The 21964-nt window shown below is 38.9% G+C and overlaps 3 protein-coding genes across 4 annotated transcripts in view; 1 reads left to right on the top strand and 2 right to left on the bottom strand.

The window, feature by feature from the left end:
* The window catches only part of cracd (capping protein inhibiting regulator of actin dynamics), a 28623-nt gene extending 19677 nt beyond the window's left edge, over nt 1-8946 (bottom strand). Inside the window, exon 1 of the mRNA XM_055165081.1 lies at nt 8735-8946. The gene's annotated coding sequence lies outside the window, so the exon portion shown is untranslated. The remainder of the gene's footprint in view (nt 1-8734) is intronic.
* A 635-nt stretch (nt 8947-9581) lies between these two features.
* chst14 (carbohydrate (N-acetylgalactosamine 4-0) sulfotransferase 14) lies at nt 9582-12458 on the top strand. The gene is made up of 2 exons (XM_020918865.2): nt 9582-9979; nt 11045-12458. Exons 1-2 carry the CDS (start codon nt 9689-9691, stop codon nt 11870-11872), a joined length of 1119 nt encoding a protein of 372 aa, XP_020774524.1. The 5' UTR covers nt 9582-9688; the 3' UTR covers nt 11873-12458.
* A 474-nt stretch (nt 12459-12932) lies between these two features.
* On the bottom strand, nt 12933-21870 carry cep135 (centrosomal protein 135). Of its 2 annotated transcripts, XM_055165143.1 has the most exons (26): nt 21663-21870; nt 21270-21401; nt 20975-21165; nt 20743-20910; nt 20524-20665; nt 20361-20445; nt 19858-19986; nt 19566-19781; nt 19333-19398; nt 19069-19219; nt 18775-18977; nt 18541-18696; nt 18263-18394; nt 18103-18180; nt 17871-18022; nt 16442-16557; nt 16118-16272; nt 15963-16018; nt 15678-15846; nt 15481-15591; nt 15220-15405; nt 14748-14957; nt 14306-14508; nt 14121-14225; nt 13603-13806; nt 12934-13328 (listed from the first exon to the last, which is right to left on the bottom strand). In XM_055165143.1, the coding sequence occupies exons 2-26, from the start codon at nt 21392-21394 to the stop codon at nt 13307-13309; spliced, it is 3531 nt and encodes a 1176-aa protein (XP_055021118.1). In that variant the 5' UTR covers nt 21395-21401; nt 21663-21870; the 3' UTR covers nt 12934-13306. The 2 variants fall into 2 exon arrangements, with proteins under 2 accessions (XP_055021117.1, XP_055021118.1); XM_055165142.1 differs by having other exon boundaries at nt 12933-13328; nt 15220-15591.
* Nucleotides 21871-21964: the final 94 nt, after the last annotated feature.

Consider the following 21964-nt stretch of genomic DNA (forward strand, 5'->3'; position numbering starts at 1 on the left):
GTCCAAACCAAACTATACAAACTCCCAGGAACAAGTCTCTGTACATGTAGAAGAAGGATACAGTAAGTACAGTATAATTACCATAATTTGAACTAAAAATATACATACTTACGGTAAATGTACACGCATTTCACTTACCAAAACTGCACTAAAGCTAAACTCATTCTAAAACAAATAAAACGAAATTTGTTGTCAGAATTAGCACTGCCTCCTTCACGACAACAACCTCCTCTTTGGTCTTCCTCTGGACACCTTAAGTGACAAAGCTCAATATTCACTTTTATTTTCCAAAACATGCTTTCTTCACTACTATGGTAACTGTAAACACATCTCAGATTCATGATTTAATATTTGATTTTTAGCTGATGTTTGGAGCCAAGACAATGAAGGATTGTGTTATTTTTGTGCCTTAGTGCACAACACAGAGGTTGAGGTCAGGCCAGTCTTGAATATGGAAAATAAACATAGAAGGTGTGCAGTGATTAATTACTCTGCTTTTACAGCTGCTAAAAGTGTTGACGCGGCAACTTCACCACAAAGCTGTCTCATGATGGTATTTTTAATTTCACATGTTAAAAGAAATGTTGGTACACATACGTTTATTATTTTTATTTTTGTGTGTTACAGTTAAAGGTGCACTATGTAACCTGTCTGTCGGAGGGAACAACACATGCTTGTTTCCATGGAGATGCTATTCCTTTGCCTGGAATGTTCAACATATGGCAATAAATGTATCTATGTTATATTTATTCAATTATTAAAAAATATATACTGTGCATGATTCCAAGCAAAGAATAAACATTAGACAAAAAAGTCAGTCCAACTTTGAACTATTCAGAACAATGTCCTGATCATGACCAAAAAAGTTAAATCCTTAATTCATAACGTCAGATCAACAAGTGTAATTTAAATCTCAATAGGTGACTTTTGAACTTTATTGTCCAACTCAATGATTTCCTTGCTTTAATAATACACACTTGGGTACAACTATACTCGTCACTGACAGACCTGGCAGAGCTGTGGATGTAACTGATAGGTGGACAACTGTGGACTTGATAAACGGAGAGGTGCATGGAAAAACGTAATTAGTTTTGCTCAGTCGCTGTCAAAGTATTAATGCTCTGTAAACGACTGATCCCCATTCACTTTGCATTACAAGCACTACATGCTAATCACCGACAACTTAATCATCAGAGACAAAGTTTGAAACAAGAAAACATTGGGTTTTCAAATACATATTATTTAGAAGTTACTAAAGGTAACCTGAACCAAAGCTAATCCATGCCTAGTGAGTACACAATAGTTATGCAAAAATATTACTACTGAATAAAATCAACCAGTACTAAGTCAAGCCAAATAAAGCTGGAACTATGGACTGAAGTGCTAAACCAGGGTTAAACCAAACCAAAGCTAAATCCAGACACGCATCGTCAGGTTTAGGAATAGGTCAGGATCAAACCAGTCTAAAGTCTAAACCAGAACTAAAACAGGCCTAGACTAAGATAAACCAATACTAAATCAGCAGATCTTCTATCATACATATACTATGATGCCCTAAACTCCATGCATTAATCATGTCTGTAGTTACATAAGAGTTTTATCCTTGCTTTATGCTTATAGGTGTCCTCAGCATTTGTCTTTTCTGTGTTTATCCAAAGGGCGTGTGGAGAAACAATGGACATTAGAGGAGCCTGCATCTAGTATTACAGGCTCGTGGTTAATTTTTCCACTCTACCCAACAGTTCAACGCTCAAGTGGACAAAAACAACATGCGTGAGTGCTGGGTTTCCCGGTGGAATATCCCAAACCAAAATGGGATAACCGGGATTGAGGTAACAGACCATTATAGCGGGGGATGACCATGGTAATCTTCTAAATCATACAAATGTATGTTTACTGTTTAGATGATTTCTAATCTGCAGGAAGAGAAAGTGCTCTTTGCCGCTGATGGTCTTGCAGACAGAAGACATCTGCAGACTCTTGCATTAGCATAAGTGTTGTTCATGAACTAAATAGTTTACCCATTAGTTTTGTGTTGTCAGTGTCCAGTAAGACAACATTAGCAACACCTTAACAAAATAAGATGAGAAGCTTCTTCTAACCATTACAACATATTACATTAATGATAATCAATATAAATATATACAAGTAACAAAACTAAGTATACAGTCTTGTAGAATACTGTAACAAGGTTTACGAAATGCAGACAAAATAGGCAGAACTATAACTTAAAATAATTTAGGGTTTCTCAGTTCAAGTGCATTCATTAAAGACTACAAATAATGAACTGCCTACTGCCTGTATGCTCTTTCTAAACAGAGTTTTGTAAACATCCAAATCCACAATCATTTGTGTACCTTTACAGGCTGGCAGTTTTGCCCCTGGCCCTGTCTAACTGTCAAAGAGAAAGAAGAGGTTTGCTGGTACCATTAAAATAAATTCCTACAAGTTTCAATAATTGGTCATTGACAAAATGGTAGGAAAAAGCAATGTCTTCTCCCCAATGGTTAAGTCCAAGTGTGAGAATGTCAAAGTACAGAAGAAGTACAGCAGAATAAAACAAACAAGAAGAAGCATTATGAACAAACACTGTCCACTGCTTGATAAAAGTGGTGCCTATTCATTCATAGATAAGTAAGCTTTACGATAGAATGTCTGAATGTATATCTGAAACTATTATTACTGTATTATAGATATTAGGATAATATCTCTCTCATGTTAATGGAAAATACACATAGGTCAGCTTGCACTATAAAATATTAAGCACAGTTCCTTTGATATATAACCTTATGTCCCAGTATGTAAGTGTGGGGTGAATAGTGAGTTTGCATGTCTTACCGTGCTGTGGCCGCTGTGTGCAGGTTGAATTAGAGTCCCTCTGTTCCACCTGCCTGCTGTCACTGCGCATCTAGGGCAATACCTGGAGTCAGGTGTCAGCAGCAGTTTATGTGAGGAAGAGAGGAGCCTTTACTATGAGTGTGTAGGCGGGCAGAGCACCACGGCCAAACATCCACTCTTACTGTATGTATGAAAAATTGATTGTTCCTCCAAGTGCAGTCACGTGGAGTAATGTGAAAGAGTGGCACAAGAAAAGTACAGTGCAGCAGGAGCATGTGGGCAAAGGAAGGAGCATCAGTTTGTAAAATAATATGAAGCCTTTTGACAAGACACTGGAGTGGTCCTACCTTGCATAAGGAAGGAAAACTTATGTCTCACAGTGGTAAAAAACAAACAAACAAACAAACAAACAAACAAACAAACAAACAAACATTTGTTCAGGTGGTATAGAATGTAGTAAGCATGGTTCTTAAAGTGGTCCAATGTCCTTATAGCACTGGTGGTTTAGTGGTGGCTTAGAACCAGAGGTGGGACCAAGTCGTCATTTTGCAAGTCTCAAGTAAGTCTCATGTCTGTGACCGCAAGTCCGAATCAAGTCCCAAGGCAAAAACAGGCAAGTCCAAGTCGAGTCTCGAGTCACTTGCCCTTTAGTCCAAGTCAAGTCCAAGTCGTCTGCTTTGAGCTTCAAGTAATTTCAAGTCTTTAAACTGAAGTACCAAATATAGCTTAGATTTTTGCAACTTATTTGACTTTTAAGACAAATTGTACTTCTTCTATTTCTATATGAGTATTTATGAGTTGTAGAAATGTTATTTTTTCCTTTTTAAATGTCTTGACAAGATCTTAGTGTGAATCATTACAGTCAGAATAAAAATTATTCAGATTTAAAAGCGCTTCTCAAGTCCTCTCAAGTCACAGGTTCAAGTCCCGAGTCTGACTTGAGTCCAAGTCACGAATTGCAAGTCCCCACCTCTACTTAGAACTATGGCTGGGTATGTAAAAGTACACCAAAAGGGGGCCTGCCGCCTACTTGCCTTCATGGAGATGTTATTGCTTTGTCTGGAATGTTCCACAGTATGTCAGTATAGCAACCTATTTAGCGTCTATCAAATCATGGGTGGTTTATTGCTCAAACCTACCTCAAAAAGATAAAATCTGTTGAGACCAAGCATGCTAACAATTGGTCCGATGGCCTCACCTGCTTATTTCCAAGGATGGAAATGGTCCCTGTTAAATAAATTGAACTAGATGCATTAAAAGCCCTATTGCTTATTTCAGTTAGTCCAACTTTTTTACTGTAATTGTACAAAAATCACCAGCACACTGCTGGAGTAAACACACCAGCAGTGTCTAAAATAGATAATTACCCACACATTCTCCCATTCATGTTTTCTCCCACCACATAACACTGATTTGAATGCACACACCACAGCTTGACTTTTTCAAAACATCTTCCCATAGTCCCCACCTGCATGAGCCCTCTGCCCAGTACTGTATATTCTTAGACTGTGAATGTAGAAGGTGTGTCAGCGAGTACAGGGCCGGTCTGAGAGCTGCTGAGGAGGCACAAAGTGATGCGTTGTTTCCTCCGGCGCGTGAGAACAGAGCGGCATTCAGCCTTTCAACAGACCCCCTCCACAAAGACGCTCACTGTGGGGCCTGACTGTAACTGTCTATACACGTGTTATTATTGTTATTACAAAGCCTTGTCATGTGGTGCACCGCAATACAGGCAATATTACATTATAGAGGGTCAGATGTGCAGCCAATACAGAGATTATACACGCTACTGTGGATTCATTGTGTTTAGTAGTGGAGATGATAAGCCTTCATGTGGATGGACCCTGATATCACAGTGTTGCATTATTGTTATATTGTTAGAGGCGTATTGTTCATTTCGCTATGAATCAATTCATACAAGCTTGATTAACCATCTGTACTGCCAAACTACATAGTACCTAGACAAATCGCTCTAATTGAACTGCTTGTGAATAAACCAAGCTTTTTTTCTTTCTTTTTTTTATCATCAATATATTATTATTTTACAGTAATATGGATAATAGGGCTGTCATCAACAAAAGAAATTCTTGGTTGACTAAAGACATGTCGTGCTGATGGATTAGTTGACTAATCTAGGGGGTGTGCCAAAAGCGCTCAAACAATTCATAATCTATATGATCTGACCATTTAACTGCACTCAAAATACTACAACTGCATGTGAGTTCATGCAAAAACAACTATATGACAAAAATGTATTGGGAAAAGTGTATTTATACTGAAAAAGGCAGAATAAACACAGGATTCACTCTCAAATTTCAACTAATCCAGTCCCTACTTTATTCTTCTGCTGTGCATATAATTCTTTATAATTTATTAAATAATTTGTTGATTACTTCAAATTGTGGTCATAAGGCACTATTGACCAATAAATCAATTAAACGACTAAAGGACTACATCCCTAATGGTTAATATGGAATATTTATCCTATACATATTCAAAGCAAAGACCAAAGACAAAATACCAGGATTAACCCAAAAATTATGCAAATCTCGCTTACTGTTGTAGTTTTCAGTAGGCCGAGATCTGTAGCCTTTATTTCAGCATTGTACATACAACCATTCACCCCCACCCTCCTCTCTCTCTCTCTCCCTCTCTCTTTCTCTGTCTCTCTCGTCTCCCTCCCCCCGTAGATCTTTGGCATCCTCTCAGCTCTATGCTAATGATGGGGCTATAGCAACCTGCTCTGGTGCGTCTAATACAGCAGCAGCCTCACACTTCAAAGACAGGGAGCTGGTTAACTGACTGAGAACAGAAATAGTGTCCCCCGGTGGTAAACATGCACGTTAATATCACATCCACACACATAAGGACAGCCACAGATGCGGTTGTTAGCATTAGTGGGATACTTGACATTTAGTGAAGGCGACTAAAGTGATCTTTACAGATATTAATGCCTGGAGTGCTAAACTAAAGCTGGCATTCAATATTTCAGTGCACCAGATGACTACAGTAAATAATATTAGTAGTAATAATATTAATATCAGTTGTATGCACAGTAGTAGATGGCTATGGATAAGATTTACAGTATGTTTGTTTTTGTATATCTAGGGCAGAGCTCTCAACAATTTCAAATTCTATAATCACATTTGTGTCCATGACTCTATCACAGGCTAGAATGATCAAGTCTGACTGGTGTATGCAAACAAATATGAAATGACCAAAAATAACATAAATCTGTAAGTATAACAACAGAAAAGATATTTGCAGGAGTTTCTCATGGCCATGATTTTTAGCCTTGGAACCAATGACTTCATGTCTTTTGAGTGCTCCAATAGTAATTAATGTATTTCTGTAATTACACCTGAAACACAAACTGACACAAAATTCAATATCTTCCCTGCTGGCACAAATATAAGGGTAAACCACAATTCCCTATCAAATCATTAAGGTCCAACCATTGAAATGACCCTACTGAACATCAGCAATCAAAAAAAATAGTAAAATAGCCCAATAGTTTTCTCCGGTTCCCCCATCAACACCAAAACGTACCATAGGTAAATGTTCAGCTTAAGCTCAAGATCCAGATCTTGGGTCCTGGGCATAACACTACAACACCCACTGCTACTGACAGGATGCTCCAGCATAACTGAAGGATGGGTCAAATGCGGAGGATATATTTCCCTACTTGGAGAACAAAGTGTACCTTACCCTTAGTTATAAAGGATCCTGTCCTCCATCTGAAAATATTATCATATTCTATAATGTCATGAACATAACCTATCCATGGATTTCAGAATGAGAAACACTACAACAGCTTCCTTAGAAAATTTAAGGAAAAATATTATACCTTTTAAAATGTGAAAAAAACTCAAAATGTTGCATACAACATGAAGCTGAAACTCATGAATTTACATACATGTGTGAAAAAAAAAAAAGACAAGACAACTCATTAATCAAACAAACCTCTACAATGGTCAAGAGAAGCGCTAACCACTCTAGCACTCACACTGTGTAACCAAATGCTTTTTTTATCTAGATGTTTCAATTATGTAAGACGTATACGATGAAAGGGTATTAGGCTGACTTGTCAAACATGAGTAGTTTTTGAAGTTCTGAGTTGGCAAAAGTATCTCTATGACCCAACAGGCCATAATGTTTAAACTTCCAATGTAAATGTAGGAGAAAGATCACTTTCCTTGGTATGCAAAATGTCTGCATAATTAGTTTGATGAGTCGGGAAAGGGCCTGAACACTGCAGCATGTATAGACCGTCCTTTTACACAGTGAATCTACAGTAGCCTGAGTCAGCCCACATGATTACATTCAAATCGATAGTTACAGTCTGGAGTCAGGGCAGGAAATATGACTGAGAGGACTGGAGGTTTTGCATAAAGCGGCCACTCCATATGTTCATTAAACGTGTTTGTGAGTCAGTTTTTCTCTGATGACAGCATTGTTTACAGTGCAATCCAATCTGACAACCCCAATCATCAGCCTGGCTCTGACCAAATGGACCCTGTTACCAGTGATCCACTCATGCCTTTCTGTTGTTATGACATTTAAATATATGGCCCATGTTTGTCACGTGATACTGCACTTTGAATGGCCATGTGTTTGTTTTGGTTCCAACATAAACCATTGCGCAAAATCATATAGAATTTCTTAAGGTGCAAGGTCATATTATCAGGTTAACTATTCAACAAATGCAAATGACAATGTTTTAGTTTTTGTATTGTATTATATTTACATATGTACATTTTGTGTACAATCTTATCTTCTATGTTCAAAACTATAGTTCTGTTATCCATGTCATCAAAGTTGCAGAACTAGATAGACACATCTATCTATCAATCAAAAAGTGAAATAATATGCTCTTTCATCTATTTTCAAGTCCTCTTTCACTACAACCAAATATCATTGTAGGCTTTCCTTAAGTCCTCCTGGCTCCTTCTCAGTCAAACTATAGAATAAAATTTCCCCTTTTTCATTGCAAATCCTATCCAGTTTAGACAATCTCACCGTGTTTAGTTCAAATATGCTTAAATGTTTTTTCAAATGTACTTAAATCCAATATTGTGTGACCTACTTTATTTTCTTTAGTATCCTTGTTCATCTTTATATACAGCCCCATAATGCACAAATTGTAAGTACCTCTCCAGTGACTGTCTCTTAACCAGGTGATAACGACCACAGCATTGACTTGTATCTGACACAGCCACACATAAATCCTACATAACGCTTTAGCCTGGCATAATGTTTTCCACTCTCTTCACAACTGGGTCTCTGTAGCACCCGCCAATACCGCTGACAGCGTACAAGATTGATTTAAGAGATCCATAATTTCATTTTGCACATCGAGGCCCACACCATAGAGACTGTCCGTGAATGCATTCCACCTGACATGTACATAGCCATGTTGTCTACCACAGAGAGTGCTTCTACACTGAAAGCCAGTATAATCAACAAAGAGCAAAAGCATGGATCAATAAGAAGCGTTAATGGCAGATTAGAGGATGCAACGCGTACAGGGATTAGACAGTGTAATAACTGTGTCATAAATGCACACAGAGAACAAAGAAACGAGCCTTTACGTTTAGGACACTTCCTAAAAACAGTGCGGGAAACTGAGCTGAAATATAGAAAAAAAAATATTTGGTTCAAAATTGGCATGTTGACATCGCTTTTACGCATTCACGTCAGATGAAAAAAGCAAGCACCAGCCCAATTCACACAAGCGCAAATCAGCTAAAGATGAAGTGGAGGCAACAGTACAATGTGTGCGAATCGATAAGGATTGAGAGGTGCGCGATGCAAGGTCACCAGTGACGCGATACTGGACAACAAGAGACGCACCGACGCTATAAACATGGAAGAAATGGACAAAATAGCACGACACCTTTTTGGACGCTTTTCTTCGTCCTCGCCGCTCGTGTAGAGGTAGAGCCCACGACTCTCTATTGTGTTGCTGATGCTGCGGGTGCAAGACAGGAGATAGGCGCGGAGGGAGGAGGCAGGCGCGCAGGCAAAGCAGTCGGTCCCCCCTGCACAGCTGCACACGCGGACCAGACGGAGGAGAAGGAGAGAGAAGACAGGATCTGGATCTGAGGAGGGTGTGGCAGCGACGGGGAGAAGGCGAGAGATGATGGCATACCACGCGCATTGGCACACGCGAGCCTCTGTCACGATGCGAGCACGTTACAGCAACGTAGGCTCGTGGACTTGGACTGAACCAGACCAGAGCGTAACCAGTCAAAGATAAAACGGTCAATGAGGCGCCTATTCCCAATGGTTGATGGAGTGGATAGGCTGTAATGGGGTCATATGTCTGCTGGCTTAAAGCCAGTGCATTGATTTATGAGTATAATTATAACATGTAACATCAAGTTGGCCTGGAAATTCAGGTTTGTGAGTTTTCAAATAAAATTTAATTTTCCAATAGATTTATAGTAGTATTCCTTTCAGTGCATCTATCTCATAATATATAGCCTATCATATCTGTTTTAATTGTTGTCACCCGTATTAAAGAGTAAATATCTTTGAGATTTTTTTCGACTGAAATGTGTGAATATTATTTCATTATAATATATATATTTTAAAAAAAAAAAGTAAAGTAACTAAAATCTCCAGTTTTTTTGTTTTGTTTTTTTTTGTTTTTTTTTCACTCAACCTTTATTTCTCCCTTTTCTTCACATTTTTGTGTGAGTAAGCGGAAGGGGCGTGGCTTTCTCTTCTGCGCTCTCAACTTCTGCTTTTCCAAAGTTCAGTATGGGTACGTGGTAGCGGACCCAGACAGGCTGGTTTGGGGACTTTTTATCCGTTTGCCCCAAAGCTTGATTAACGGAACGGGAATATGTTTTCTTTCAAGGCGGAGCGCTCGGCGAAGAGGCACGGAGGCGCTCGGAGCGGACCTCCTGGAACCATTCGGGTCACCATGAACTCTGTGTCGGTGCGCCGCAACTCTGCCGTGCTGCCGTCCGTGCTTACTTTCCTGGTGATTGTGGCATCGGGAGGCCTGCTCATGATGATCGAGAAGGGCATGCTGAACACCGTGGAGGCTCCGGGACCGCGGGCCATGGGCAGGAGGGTCCCCACGGCAGGGGAAATGGGAAACAGTCACGGATACGAAGACGTGGACTTCCAGGTAGGGTCTCCAAAAAACACCCAGGGAGCACAGTGTTAGTGAAGTGACTTGAGTGAACATGATTAGTGATAGTGATTTAAATCTCACTAAACTGCCCCCAATAAAAGTAGCTGAACAATGAAACTTTTACGCGCAGTGCGTAATATGCGTCACCTTTTTTTGATTTATGCTTTGACGCTCTTTAGTTTCTTGTTACAGATGTAACTACTGCCAGCTCAGTTGGAGAGAGGTAAACAACATAATGATACATCATTATGATACAAACACGTGCATAGATGTTATTACACTGTCGTTACTCGATATATTTGCTTGGTAAACAGAAACTCTGTGATTCATGGATCATTGTCACATTATTGTTTACATTGCATTATTTATCATGCAGCATATGTAAGAAAGTCATTTTCGTACATGTACAAAATAAAATTGTATTATATAGTAGTAGTTGTAATTTCCTTAACCACATACAACTCCCATTGTCTCAGCATGCGAGGAAAATAATTGACAATTAAGACAATACACACCCTGGATTCCACCTGTTCAACCTTTTGCCTTTTTGCACTCGATTCAGGTCAATTCCAGCTAGGACCAACAGACTCAGGGACAGCTTCTTCCCCAAAGCTGTCACCATACTTAGAGACCTGTTCATTTGTTTTATTTATTAGTAATTCTTGCACTTTGACGGAGCACAATAAAGGCTTTCTATTCTATTCTACTTTATAGATTATCATGTTTCATAGTAGGTTTAGTATTTTTCATCATATAGTGAAGGTGTGATTAGCTCAGTAGAGCTCTGTGGGTGAATGAATAGCTGCTTATAGATTCCATTACACCATAGAACATGGACTAAAACTTTTTAACATTTTACCATAAGTATGTTTTAGACTGGAGTTAACATTTTGGTTATTCTTTCCCCCTTATGTTTAAATTGCTAGGGCTTGACTTAGCTTAATATCCCCATTTTTCTACCCATCCTATCATGTCAAAGCTTAGCTTTAGCTTTACTGTCCAGTCACACAAAACCTTCAGGTCAAAACTGTTATCAGTAATTTATTTTTGTGTGTGAAGGTTTCTCAGGACATCCGGAACCGGACCATCAAGGCCATGTGCAGTCAGAGGAACATGCCTCATGATATTTGGTCCCTTCAGCCAGCACAGAGACGGACGTTACTCCAACACATTTTAGTCAACGACCAATACGGCTTTCTCTACTGTTATGTGCCCAAAGTCGCCTGCTCCAATTGGAAAAGAGTTCTGAAGGTTTTGAGCGGGGCCTTGGAGAATGTCAAAGTCAATATTAAGATGAACCACAAAAGTGATCTTGTATTTCTGGCATCCATGAAACCAGACGAAATAAAGTACAGACTTAAGCACTACTTCAAATTCATGTTCGTGCGAGAACCTATGGCTCGTCTACTTTCTGCGTACAGGAACAAATTTGGCGAGATTGAGTCTTATCAGAAAAAATATGGCATTGAAATCGTAAAAAGATACAGGAAAGGATACATCAAGGATTCCAAAATTGCCGGAGATGATGTAACCTTTGATGAATTTGTCCGTTACTTGCTCGATGAAGATATCGAGCGAATGAATGAGCATTGGATGCCCATGTACAACTTGTGCCAGCCCTGTGTCATACCGTATGACTTCATTGGTTCCTATGAGAACCTTGAACGGGATGCAGAGTATGTGCTTCAGCAAATCAAAGCACCCCCAACTGTCCATTTTCCAGAAAGGCAGGCATGGTACAAGCCGATCACACCAGAAACATTACATTATTATCTATGCAGCCTACCACAAAGACTACTAAAAGAACTCCTGCCTAAGTATATTCTAGACTTTTCACTTTTTGCATATCCACTTCCCAATATTACCACTGAATACTGTCGACATTAGCTACAGTGTTTTATAGTTACACTCTTCAATAAATATGTATATGGTTGAAAATCCTATTTATTTTGGTAAGGATTTGCTTTGTAATTGTGATTTTTGAGTGTTTATTGCTTTAGCCTCCCAGCACGATGGTCAAACTCAAGTGTCCTGTTTAATGCGTGGAAAATATAGCTACTGACATAAATGGACTTTTCGGTGTTATGCTATACTGTCTATGGTTGTACCCGTACAGCAAGTTTACAATTTAGTACTGCGTTACTGGGGAGCAAGTTACTTTTTGTTGTTACATATCCAGGTTAATGATGTAACCTGCAGGAAAACCACTTTAGAAAACAAATGTCTTTTCAAATTTCCATGCACTGTTACATAGTATTTGACTGGCTGTAAAATGAACATTAGAACATTTTTGTGGTATTTTTTATATGTGATTCAACAGGTTTAAATGCAAGAATGGCTGCTGGAGTTTAGCTTGCTGGCTGAACAAATACACTTTTCACTGTGTTGAAAACTTCTATGGGTCTCTTATCATTCCTAAAACCTTCGATATTTTAATAAACTCAAATATTTCTAAGATTGACTAAGTGCTGAATTAAGTGTAATGTCTATTTGTGTTATGCTATGGCTCTCTGTCTTCCGAGTGCATATATATATATATTTTTTTCTTTGTGATGGTCAGGGGTTGTTTTTTCAGTTTGAATTAATTTAAGTAAAGATTTTCCCTGATAAGCCACATTTAGCATAGATTGATAGTAGATACTCGTTTAGACACAATTTGGTGCTAATTCAGAGGAAGAGTTTAGACTGTCTATAGTTTACCATTATGTTTTGTTATAATTGTTAACATGCAGTATTCTTTAATATTAATTCTGTGTGACTAAAGAAGTTATCAGGAAAGTCAAACATTTGCTGAGGCAGTACAAGGTATAAAAAGATTCAGCCACAAGTTTATTTTAGGTGTATTTCATAGAATGACCAACCTCCTAATTCTACGGTAAATTATTAAAGAGCTCAAATTCTGTGTGGAATTAAAAAGAACAAAATAACAATGTTTCTCTTTATGTTAAGAATAATTTAATAACTTACACATTTACAGATAAAAAGCATGAAAACATCATAGCCAGAGTCGCATAATGTACTGTAGTTGCTACATTTTAGCTGTTGTGGTCCAAAACCTTATTGGTGGCAACAAATAGAAAAAAACTAATCCTTCAAAATACAACTATAAACATTTTGACTTCATATTTATTATTTTTTCTGAGGTCCCACGTTGGCACTGAGGATTGATGTAGGGACTCATGGCTCACTTACAACCACATTATGTCAGGTTAGGCAGTATGTTTGGGACATAATGCAGAAAAACAGACCAATATTGACATTAGGTATAAAGCGTTGGGAGTTTGGAGACTCACTTAATAGCTCTTCAGTTGTAAGATGTTGTTACTCCTTGAAGCTCACACTTCTGAAATGAAAATGTAAAGAGCTATTAGAAGCTAAATAATAACAGCTACATGCAGTAGTTTAGATATAACAAGGGCAGTAAATGCAAAACAAACTAAATACATAAATATGTGTCAGAGCATGTCTTGTCAGGTGCCCAGAAATCTCTATGAATCACTACAGAGTTGCAGATAGTTACGCAGCACATCACAGCAATATTCTGGTTATATTTATGTACCAACATTACTGAAGGGCATTCAGTAAGTCTGACAATACTTAGGCAGAATGATGCTCACTTGTCTGCTGCCTTGAACTCATTGGACCTGTCCCGAGTTCGCTCCAGACTCTGATCCTGAGTGCGGTCCCGAGTCCGGTCCAGACTTCGGAGGATGGAGTGCTCCGGAGAGGAATGAGATGCAGAAGAGACATTATGAGGTGATAAACTCCTCAGAGATGAGAACGACAAACCCTGTTTCCTCATCTCCTGGACAGCTCTCTCTCTGAGGAATAATAAACAGGCAATGCAATGTTACTTTGTTTTTGTTTTTTGTTTTTAGAATGGTCTATAAAAAGCAAGAAATACTATAACCAGGATTTTAAGTTAAGATATTAAGTCAAGTCAATTTGTGGTGATGGTACTATTACATGCCAATTTTTTTTTTTCTCTTATGCTCCACTAAAAACTGACAAGATAAAAGATTGTGATTCCCAGTTTAGGTTCATATAAACTATATCATGCATTATGTACCAGTTATGAAACTTTAGTTTAGCCTACAAATCATCAGTTTCTTCAGCTTTCACCCATTTTTCTCACCTTTCAAAGCGTTCACTGGTCAGCTGTCTTTTCAACACGTCCATCTCCGTCTGCAGCTGAGAAAGTTTACTGCGCAGTTGAGACACCTCTCGGGCATGTTCAGCACTGAGAAATAGAAATACATGTACGTTATAATTAATGTTAAATATTTCACAAAAATCAAACATATCTGATGATGAAATTACTTTTTGCTGTCAGCGAGAGTGAGTCTGTCTCGCAGTATTTTTAGCTCTGACTCCTTCTCGCTGGCTGTGAGGTGCGTCTGAAATTCCTTTTGGCGGTTAGTGGAGAGCAGAGTCTCCAGATTACGAACGGTTAATCTCTCACTGGCCAGTTGCTTCTTGAGGAGTTCAACTTCTGATCGAACGTCCTCCAGCTCCCCTGTTACCTTCAAACACAGACCATGCATACTATGTTTAAACTGATTGTAAATAATAATAATTCTTCAGGTTTTTACATGACCCAAAATCTGTTACACATTTATTAGGATGCACCATTTCACACTTGATCAGTATATAGATAATTAATTACATTGTTATTAAAGCAATAATATGTGGCTTTAGTCTAATCGCTGTTGCCATTTCAAAGTTTTATGGCGGTATAAGAAAAGGGTTGATGGAGCCTCACCCTTTCCAGATCCATGCTCTTGTTGGCGAGATGTCGTGCTGTAATTTCTTTCCCCGAGTCTAATTTAACACAGAGCTCCCGGACAGAAGCCAGATCTGACAACAGAGAGGCCTTCTCCTCTCGGGCCTTGTGCAGCTCCTGTTCCAGATGGGACATCCCACGAACCAGGGAAGACACCTGCCCCTCATATGCCTGTATAGCCTGCATATGCTGCAATTAAGAGGAAGGCATTATAAAATCGTTGATAAAGAAAAAGTCTATAAACAAACGAAATTTAACAAGATGCACTTTTCATCAAGAATCATCAGGATTCATGAGGAAAAACACGTACATTCACTATAAAAGTAATCTGATATGGTATCAATCATCTGACACAATGTGCAATCACATTACAAGTTATAGCTTACTATTTTCCCAATCACCATTGTATTGCATTGTGTTGTCACAAAATTATTTAACTTATTTAAATTACCTGTTTGATTTCCCTCTCCTGGTTGCTGACAGTCTCTCTCAAATGTCTGCGCTCTGTGTCAGTGGACAGCAGCTCCAGTCTGATGGTGTTGTTGATGCCCTCTGCCTGCTGAAGCTTCTGCTCCCGCTCTTCCACATCTGTATGGGCCATTCTGAAGCGCTCCAGGAGGTTTCTGTTCTCCTGCTCCTTTGGATTACAACCAGAACCTCGGTCCGAAATGAAAATGTTGATCTTGAAATGTTTAGAAAAGAGGCTTCTTACCTTAGCAGCCATCACTTTTTCTATTCTGGCCACTTCAGTGATGTATGAGTGGACTCTTAGCTTAAGCTCGTCTTTCTCATGTAACGCTTCTTCCATCTCTAGATGCACCGCCTAAATCATCACCAAATTAAGACTTTAGTCATATTATCATCGCGTAAATGTGATCTATGCTTCAGTACATGTATATGAAGACATACCTGGTTTTCTCTGGTCATTGTGACGAGGTCGTCCTGTAGTCTCCTGTTCTCTCGGATGGTGATTTCTCTGTCTCTCTTTAGTCCAACCACTTCCTCTTGAGAAGTGTCCAACTGTTTCCTCAGACTAACCACCTCTCTCTCACGGCTGTTCAGGGCCCCCTGAAGCTGACTGCAAACAGCAGTCAGGACATGACATCAAAACAATTAACAAACCAAAGCTTCAAGTGAATTTGATGTAGCTGACCTAGATCACTTAAGTCAAGAAGAGGCTTCATTAATACTTACGCCAGTGAGTTGTCCATGTTAGTAACTGTGAGTCTCACTTCTTCAATGGTCCTCTCCTGTCAAAAAACACAAATCTTCAAATCACATATTTCTGAAGGCTTTAGAACATTTCAGAACCATTGAGAAATGGGCAATATTTAAGAAGCAGTTGCTACCTTCTTGTTGAGCTCGTCTTGCAGAGTGATCAGCTTCTCAGTCTTCAGGTCCACCTCATCCTGCAGAGCGTCCTTCTCTCTGTCCAGCGCCGAGATGGACTTCTGCAGCAGAGACATTTCCTCTTTGTGCCTGAAGCTCTGTTGAGTCAACTCAACTGACAAAACAATAGTGTTACAGCAAAAATACACAAGATACTACTCTACTGATTTACAAAATGAAAGAAAAAAACAAAACAACAACATAAAGATATTGTGTGTAGTCAGATATTTTGAGCAGTGTAAGGTCGCCTACTGAAAGAAAAAGTAAATGTTTGAAATACTGACCCATTCTCTGCTCCATCTTGTCGATCTGCTCTTGCGCAGCGTGGAGCTCATTCATCTTCACAGTGAGCCTGTGCTGTGTGTCAGACAGAGACCTCTCCATCTGCTCCTGCAATAATCTGTACAACAGAATAAGATACAACTTTATTGAGCGCTCAGTGACAGGAGGATACAATAACATGGACTGCTATATTGCACTTTGCCAGCATGATTATAATAATCATGCTGGCAAAATAAAGACTGCTACTACACCACAAACCTCAAATTACAAGCCAGCCAGGGCATCTTCTGTCCATGATAAAGATATTTATGAAGGTTCTCTCTCAATAAACACAGTAGTTTGTTGAAAGTAGCTTATTTTAATTATATTTTGTTTTAATATGGGAAAAAGAATGAAAACACAGTGTTGTGTCCATGTCTTGTTCAGTAGTGGCAGGCAATAACAGTGGTGGTTTGACCCAAAACTAAGTATCTACGCTAGTATTGCAATATAGATCAGATGCGAATACTGTGCTCATTGCTATTGTTTAGTGTAAATATTAAAAATATTTTTGTCAACACTTGTCGCTTTAAGTTTACCTGATCATACGCAGCTATAGTACGTAATAAGCAATGCCATTAATTTAAGGTGATCTGCGCTGCAGTTTTGGTCTAGATCCAACTGTGATAAAATTACTACATGAGGCAAAGTGACCTACTGTCCTGATTTTTTGAGCCTCCAAAACCAGGAGAGAAAACACCACTGAATATGACCTTCTTTTTGATTATGTGTGTCAGTGTGTCTCTATCCAAGCATGAGTCTTTTGAGGGACTCTAGTCTACTCACTATTAAACCTTTATTTCATAGAACATCATAGTACTATGTATGAGTCATGTTATGAATTGAGTTATGAGTACAGACTCATAACTCAAGATACCAATATCTCGATACAGTGCACTTTCGATTCGATACAATATATTTCAAATCGATTCAATACGGTTCAATAAAAAATAAAGTCTCAATGCCTGTGACACTAAAAGCATTTGTTAAACCCCTTCTTGTGCAAAGTTCAAATGAAACACACCCATTTTAATCATCAAAACAGTGATAATGTCAAATGTGTCACTTAAACGAGTTTCCTTCCTCTAAACAAGCAACAAAACTGTAGCTCTGTAACAAAATAATTCAGTAAAATATACCAAAAATACTCTTGAAGATATATCGATACAGGAGTCCACAATATCGATACTGTATCATCACAACAAATGATACGATATATCGATATTTCAATATTTTTGCACACCCCTAGAGTAAACCAGCACATAATACATTTTTGATTTAGATAAAACATGATTCCATTAATTAGAAATCAACAACAACCATTCTTTTGTAAGCAAGAAGCTCACAACACTAATGAATGCTTACAACAGTCTTTTTTGGCTTTCTCCATACCTTAGGGCACTAGCCTCTGCCTTTTGTTGAACTGTCTCCTCTGTGTTCTGGGCCAGAGCTGCACAGCGAGTCTTCAACTCCTCCTCCACAGCCTCCCTGCTCTCCTTCAACAGACACACCTGGGCACGCAAGTCCAGTCTCTCACGCTCCAACTGTGGATGCAGGAAATGATGCCCATTAGATGAACCAATCGCACAAGATATTTAAAAAAGCTATATTCCAGTATCATTACAATTTTAACAGAATTCTCAAGGTCAACTATCTTCTTTTCATCCTCTTGTTTGTTAGTGAGGGCAGAGGACTGAGCAACCTGGAAGAAAAATATTTATAATAATTACTTGTGTAAAAATTATCTTAGTAATAGTATTGTAACAGTAACAGCCTGTAGCCACCTCTAATTTGTCCAGTAGCAAGTCTCTCTCTGAGGTCAACTGTAGAATTTTGAGTTCAGCCTCTTTCATCTCATCCTCCAGTTTAAAAATGCCATGCGAGTCTCTCTTAGATACTTTTAAATCATCTTGTGCCTGAATAAAATAGTTACCAGGTCTTTAGCTAAACCATGTGCTGATCAAAATATCTTCCAACAGCAAGCTAGTGTTAAACCATGGTTATAGAGCTATAATACTGCATTTTGTGACAGTGACTCAGAGATACATTTCAAATTGCTCACCTGTTTTAATGAGACCTTTAGTTTATCCCTCTCACTGGTCAGGGTTTTCACATTGTTTTGAATATCCTCCATGTGTTTCTCAAAGTCCAAAAGAACATTTTTCAGCTCATCTCTCTCCTGAACCAATCTGCGAACTTCACCCTCTGTGGCTCCTCTCTGCAGGAAATATTCATGGTGTTTAAAATGTTAAGAGTAGAATGTGGTGCAAAAAGATGTCCCAGGATCTGGTCTTACTTTGGGACTTCTGCCCCGTAAGGGACTGAGGCTAGGGCTTGTGTCACTTCGGGATCTCTTGTATCTCTCAGCTTCTTGTCGATAGTAATCTCGCTCTTCTTCTAGACTTTTAACAAAAGCATCGAGTCGTGACGGAGAGCGCTCCCTTCCACACACACCATATTTGGTCCGCATGGCCTCCAACTCTAGCACCAGGTCTTTATCTGCAATAAGTACACAAATTCAGACAGCACAAGAGTTGGTATGATAAGACTCATAATTGTATGCATTTTTAAACTGTAAACTCTTGTTCACCAGATGCCAGCGTTTTCTCCAGTTTTCCTTGCAGTCTTATTTTTTCTTCTTCTAGGAAGTTGATGAGACCTTCCATTTTTGCATTTTGCTCCTTTAGATCAGCCATCTCATCTCTGAGGCGGTCTTTCTCAAAATCTGCCTCAGACTGATCCTGCATCATCAAAGCAAAAAAAAACATACAATGACTAAAGACTTTTAGCAAACCACATCAGTAAAAATAATTACACAAGTGTTTTATTGTTTTCAACAGATTGTAGAGCTTACCCTCCTGAGCTTTGTGATTATATCCTCCAAATCTCCAATAATTGTCTGCTGTCTCTGGATTTCTTCCTGTAAACAATAAAACTAAAAATGTACAATGGCACACTGGATTGCGATGTAGAAACACTCTTGTGAGTGTTTATTATCCTGATCCTCATGTTGTCTTCATAAAAAAACTATCACTTCCTCATTCTATGGTCAGCAAAACTAATAAAATAAAAAATGCTTTGTCATACTTTGCTTTCTAGAAGCTCTTGGTCAGCAGTCTCCAACACTCGGTCTTTGTCCAGCTCCAGCTTCTTGGCGAGGTCATCGATGTGTGTCAGCTCTTCACACAGCTCCAGGTTTTTCAGAGAAAGATTGGCAACTTCACTGGAGGCCTGTTTCTTCCTCTGCTGCAGTCCCTGAATCTTCTGCTCCAGTGTCCTGTTGGCCTCTTGAAGATACTCAATCTGTGTGAGTCCCAAAAACATAAGTAAAAAATGAAACTTGATAAATAAATCTATTAAGAAATGAGAAGCTTTTTACCTGCAGGTTGAGGTGTGCGATCATCTTCTCGCTGCTGACATTTTGTGCTTCAAGAGAAATAATGTCATGAGGTCGTCCTCCATGAAGCATGCGATTCAAACGGTCAATCTCTTTATCCCTCTCCTCTACCTATCAAAGGAAAGTTTATTCATATCGTACAGTTCATACACAAAGTAATTCAAAGTGCTTTACAGAATAAAACATACATTAAAATTACAATACAAACAAATAAAAACATAAATCATAATCATAACATTAACATAAAAGAAAAGCGTGTACATATCAGTCATATTCAGTCCCATAAAGGATCAGCTACATAATATGGCATCAATAACAGATCTAAATTTACCACAGGGTCATACAATGTAATAATAAACCATATATAAGTGTTATTACAAAATCAAAAATCACACACAAGCCATTAGGCATAATTGTAATGATTACTTTGATACACAAATAACATTTTCTAATATTGTCCCTTGTATATTGCAGATTTCTCTTACTTGAATGTTGAGGTGTTTTATTGTCTCATGGCAATTCTCCAGATCTAGTTTAAGTTTTATAATGTCTCCTTGAAGCTCGTGGATTCTATAACAAACATTAGTTTACGCTAATAAAATACAGGACATAAATCTTTTCATCATAACAGACTCATAATTTCCAAACCTTCCGTCTGCCAAAAGCAACATGTCGGCTATATAGGGGTCATCAGGCTGTGGCACAGGATATGAAGATGATGAAGAGGGAGGAATCAAATCATCTATTTGCATTCTCTGACGCCTGAAGGGAATACTGTGTTTTTTGCCACCTGTATGAATAATAAGACTATATGATCTCATCTGGATCACAAAATGTAAGAAAGCAAACTGGTGTGTGTCAAATTACCTGGGGTTTGCACCACTGCTTGCATGTTCTTCTCCTGCAGCTGCTGGATACGTTCTCCTTTAGCTTTACTGTCCTTTTCGAGGCAACGGACTTTGTGCACATACTGGTTATTTAAAAACTTCAGGTCAGTTGTCTCGTGGTCCAATTTCCTGACATGTGTCTTAAGCTCTGCAATGGAAACACTATATTTTTATCTTTGTCTGTAAAAACAATTTCTAAGCTGACAGCATACCATTGATGACACGATCCTTGTCCTCCTTCAGCTTCAGTAGATCCAGGTGGAGCTCATTGTTCTCTCTGACCAATCGGGCATTTTCTGACTTGTAAGGTTCAAGCAAAGCATCAAAGTTTTTACTTTCCTTCTCAGTCTTTCCTGCAGAAAGCTTGGCATTGCGCAAACTTTCAGTGGTATGGACTAGATCACTAGAAATTTTGGAGACATGGATAGATCAGTAGATTTACTAACTAAAATGAAAATTGACAAAACAGAAGAGTGTAGAGGGGTTCTGTTATAGCAAGATGCTCACCTGAAAAGTTTCTCCACCAGGGGAAGTGATTCAATGCCCAGTGTCTGTCTGTAGCCCAGCTGGTCCAGACGCTTTCTCAAGTTGACAAACTTTCTCTCAGCGCTGCTGTTCATGGCTGTGCTCATGTAGCTTCTGTCATTGCAAAAATGTTAAGGGCTTATCAGTTATTAGTATTAGCTATCCAACTCTCCAGAGAGCAGCTAACGCTTTATGAAGTTAGCGTCAATGTTAGCTTGCAAGATTAGCTTTAGCTGGGAGCAAAGAGTGTCGACATTAGAGGGAAAACATGTCTGGGTACAGTCAGCCAGCATGTTGTATGGTTAGTTTAACAGCTGGTTAGCATCAGTCCATGTTATTAGCTAGCCTAACCCCGTCGATTTTACTTTTGCTCACCAGTGATTCTGCGAGGAACTTGACAGCGTCAAGTCAACAAAGCTTCAAGAAACGTCTTGCTTGGGACAAGTACTGCTCACTATGCTTATTTTAGATGTACAATGCATCGCTGTATAAAATGGGATCATAAATTCTTCCCGTTACTTGGTTTCCGCGGTAAAGTGTTTGAAAAGAGCGCCGAGGTGCTGAGTTTGGACTCGTCGCCATGGAAGTGCGTAACTGGTAGTGCGCATGTGCAAAGGGCACAGTAGTGTCGTTTGTTTTCTGCTTCAGTACACACCGAACTTGGGCATAAACAAGAA

The sequence above is a fragment of the Boleophthalmus pectinirostris genome, unplaced genomic scaffold (assembly GCF_026225935.1).
Source record: "Boleophthalmus pectinirostris isolate CB_2022bp ecotype Guang Dong unplaced genomic scaffold, ASM2622593v1 HiC_scaffold_7, whole genome shotgun sequence".
Taxonomy (NCBI): Eukaryota; Metazoa; Chordata; class Actinopteri; order Gobiiformes; family Gobiidae; genus Boleophthalmus; species Boleophthalmus pectinirostris.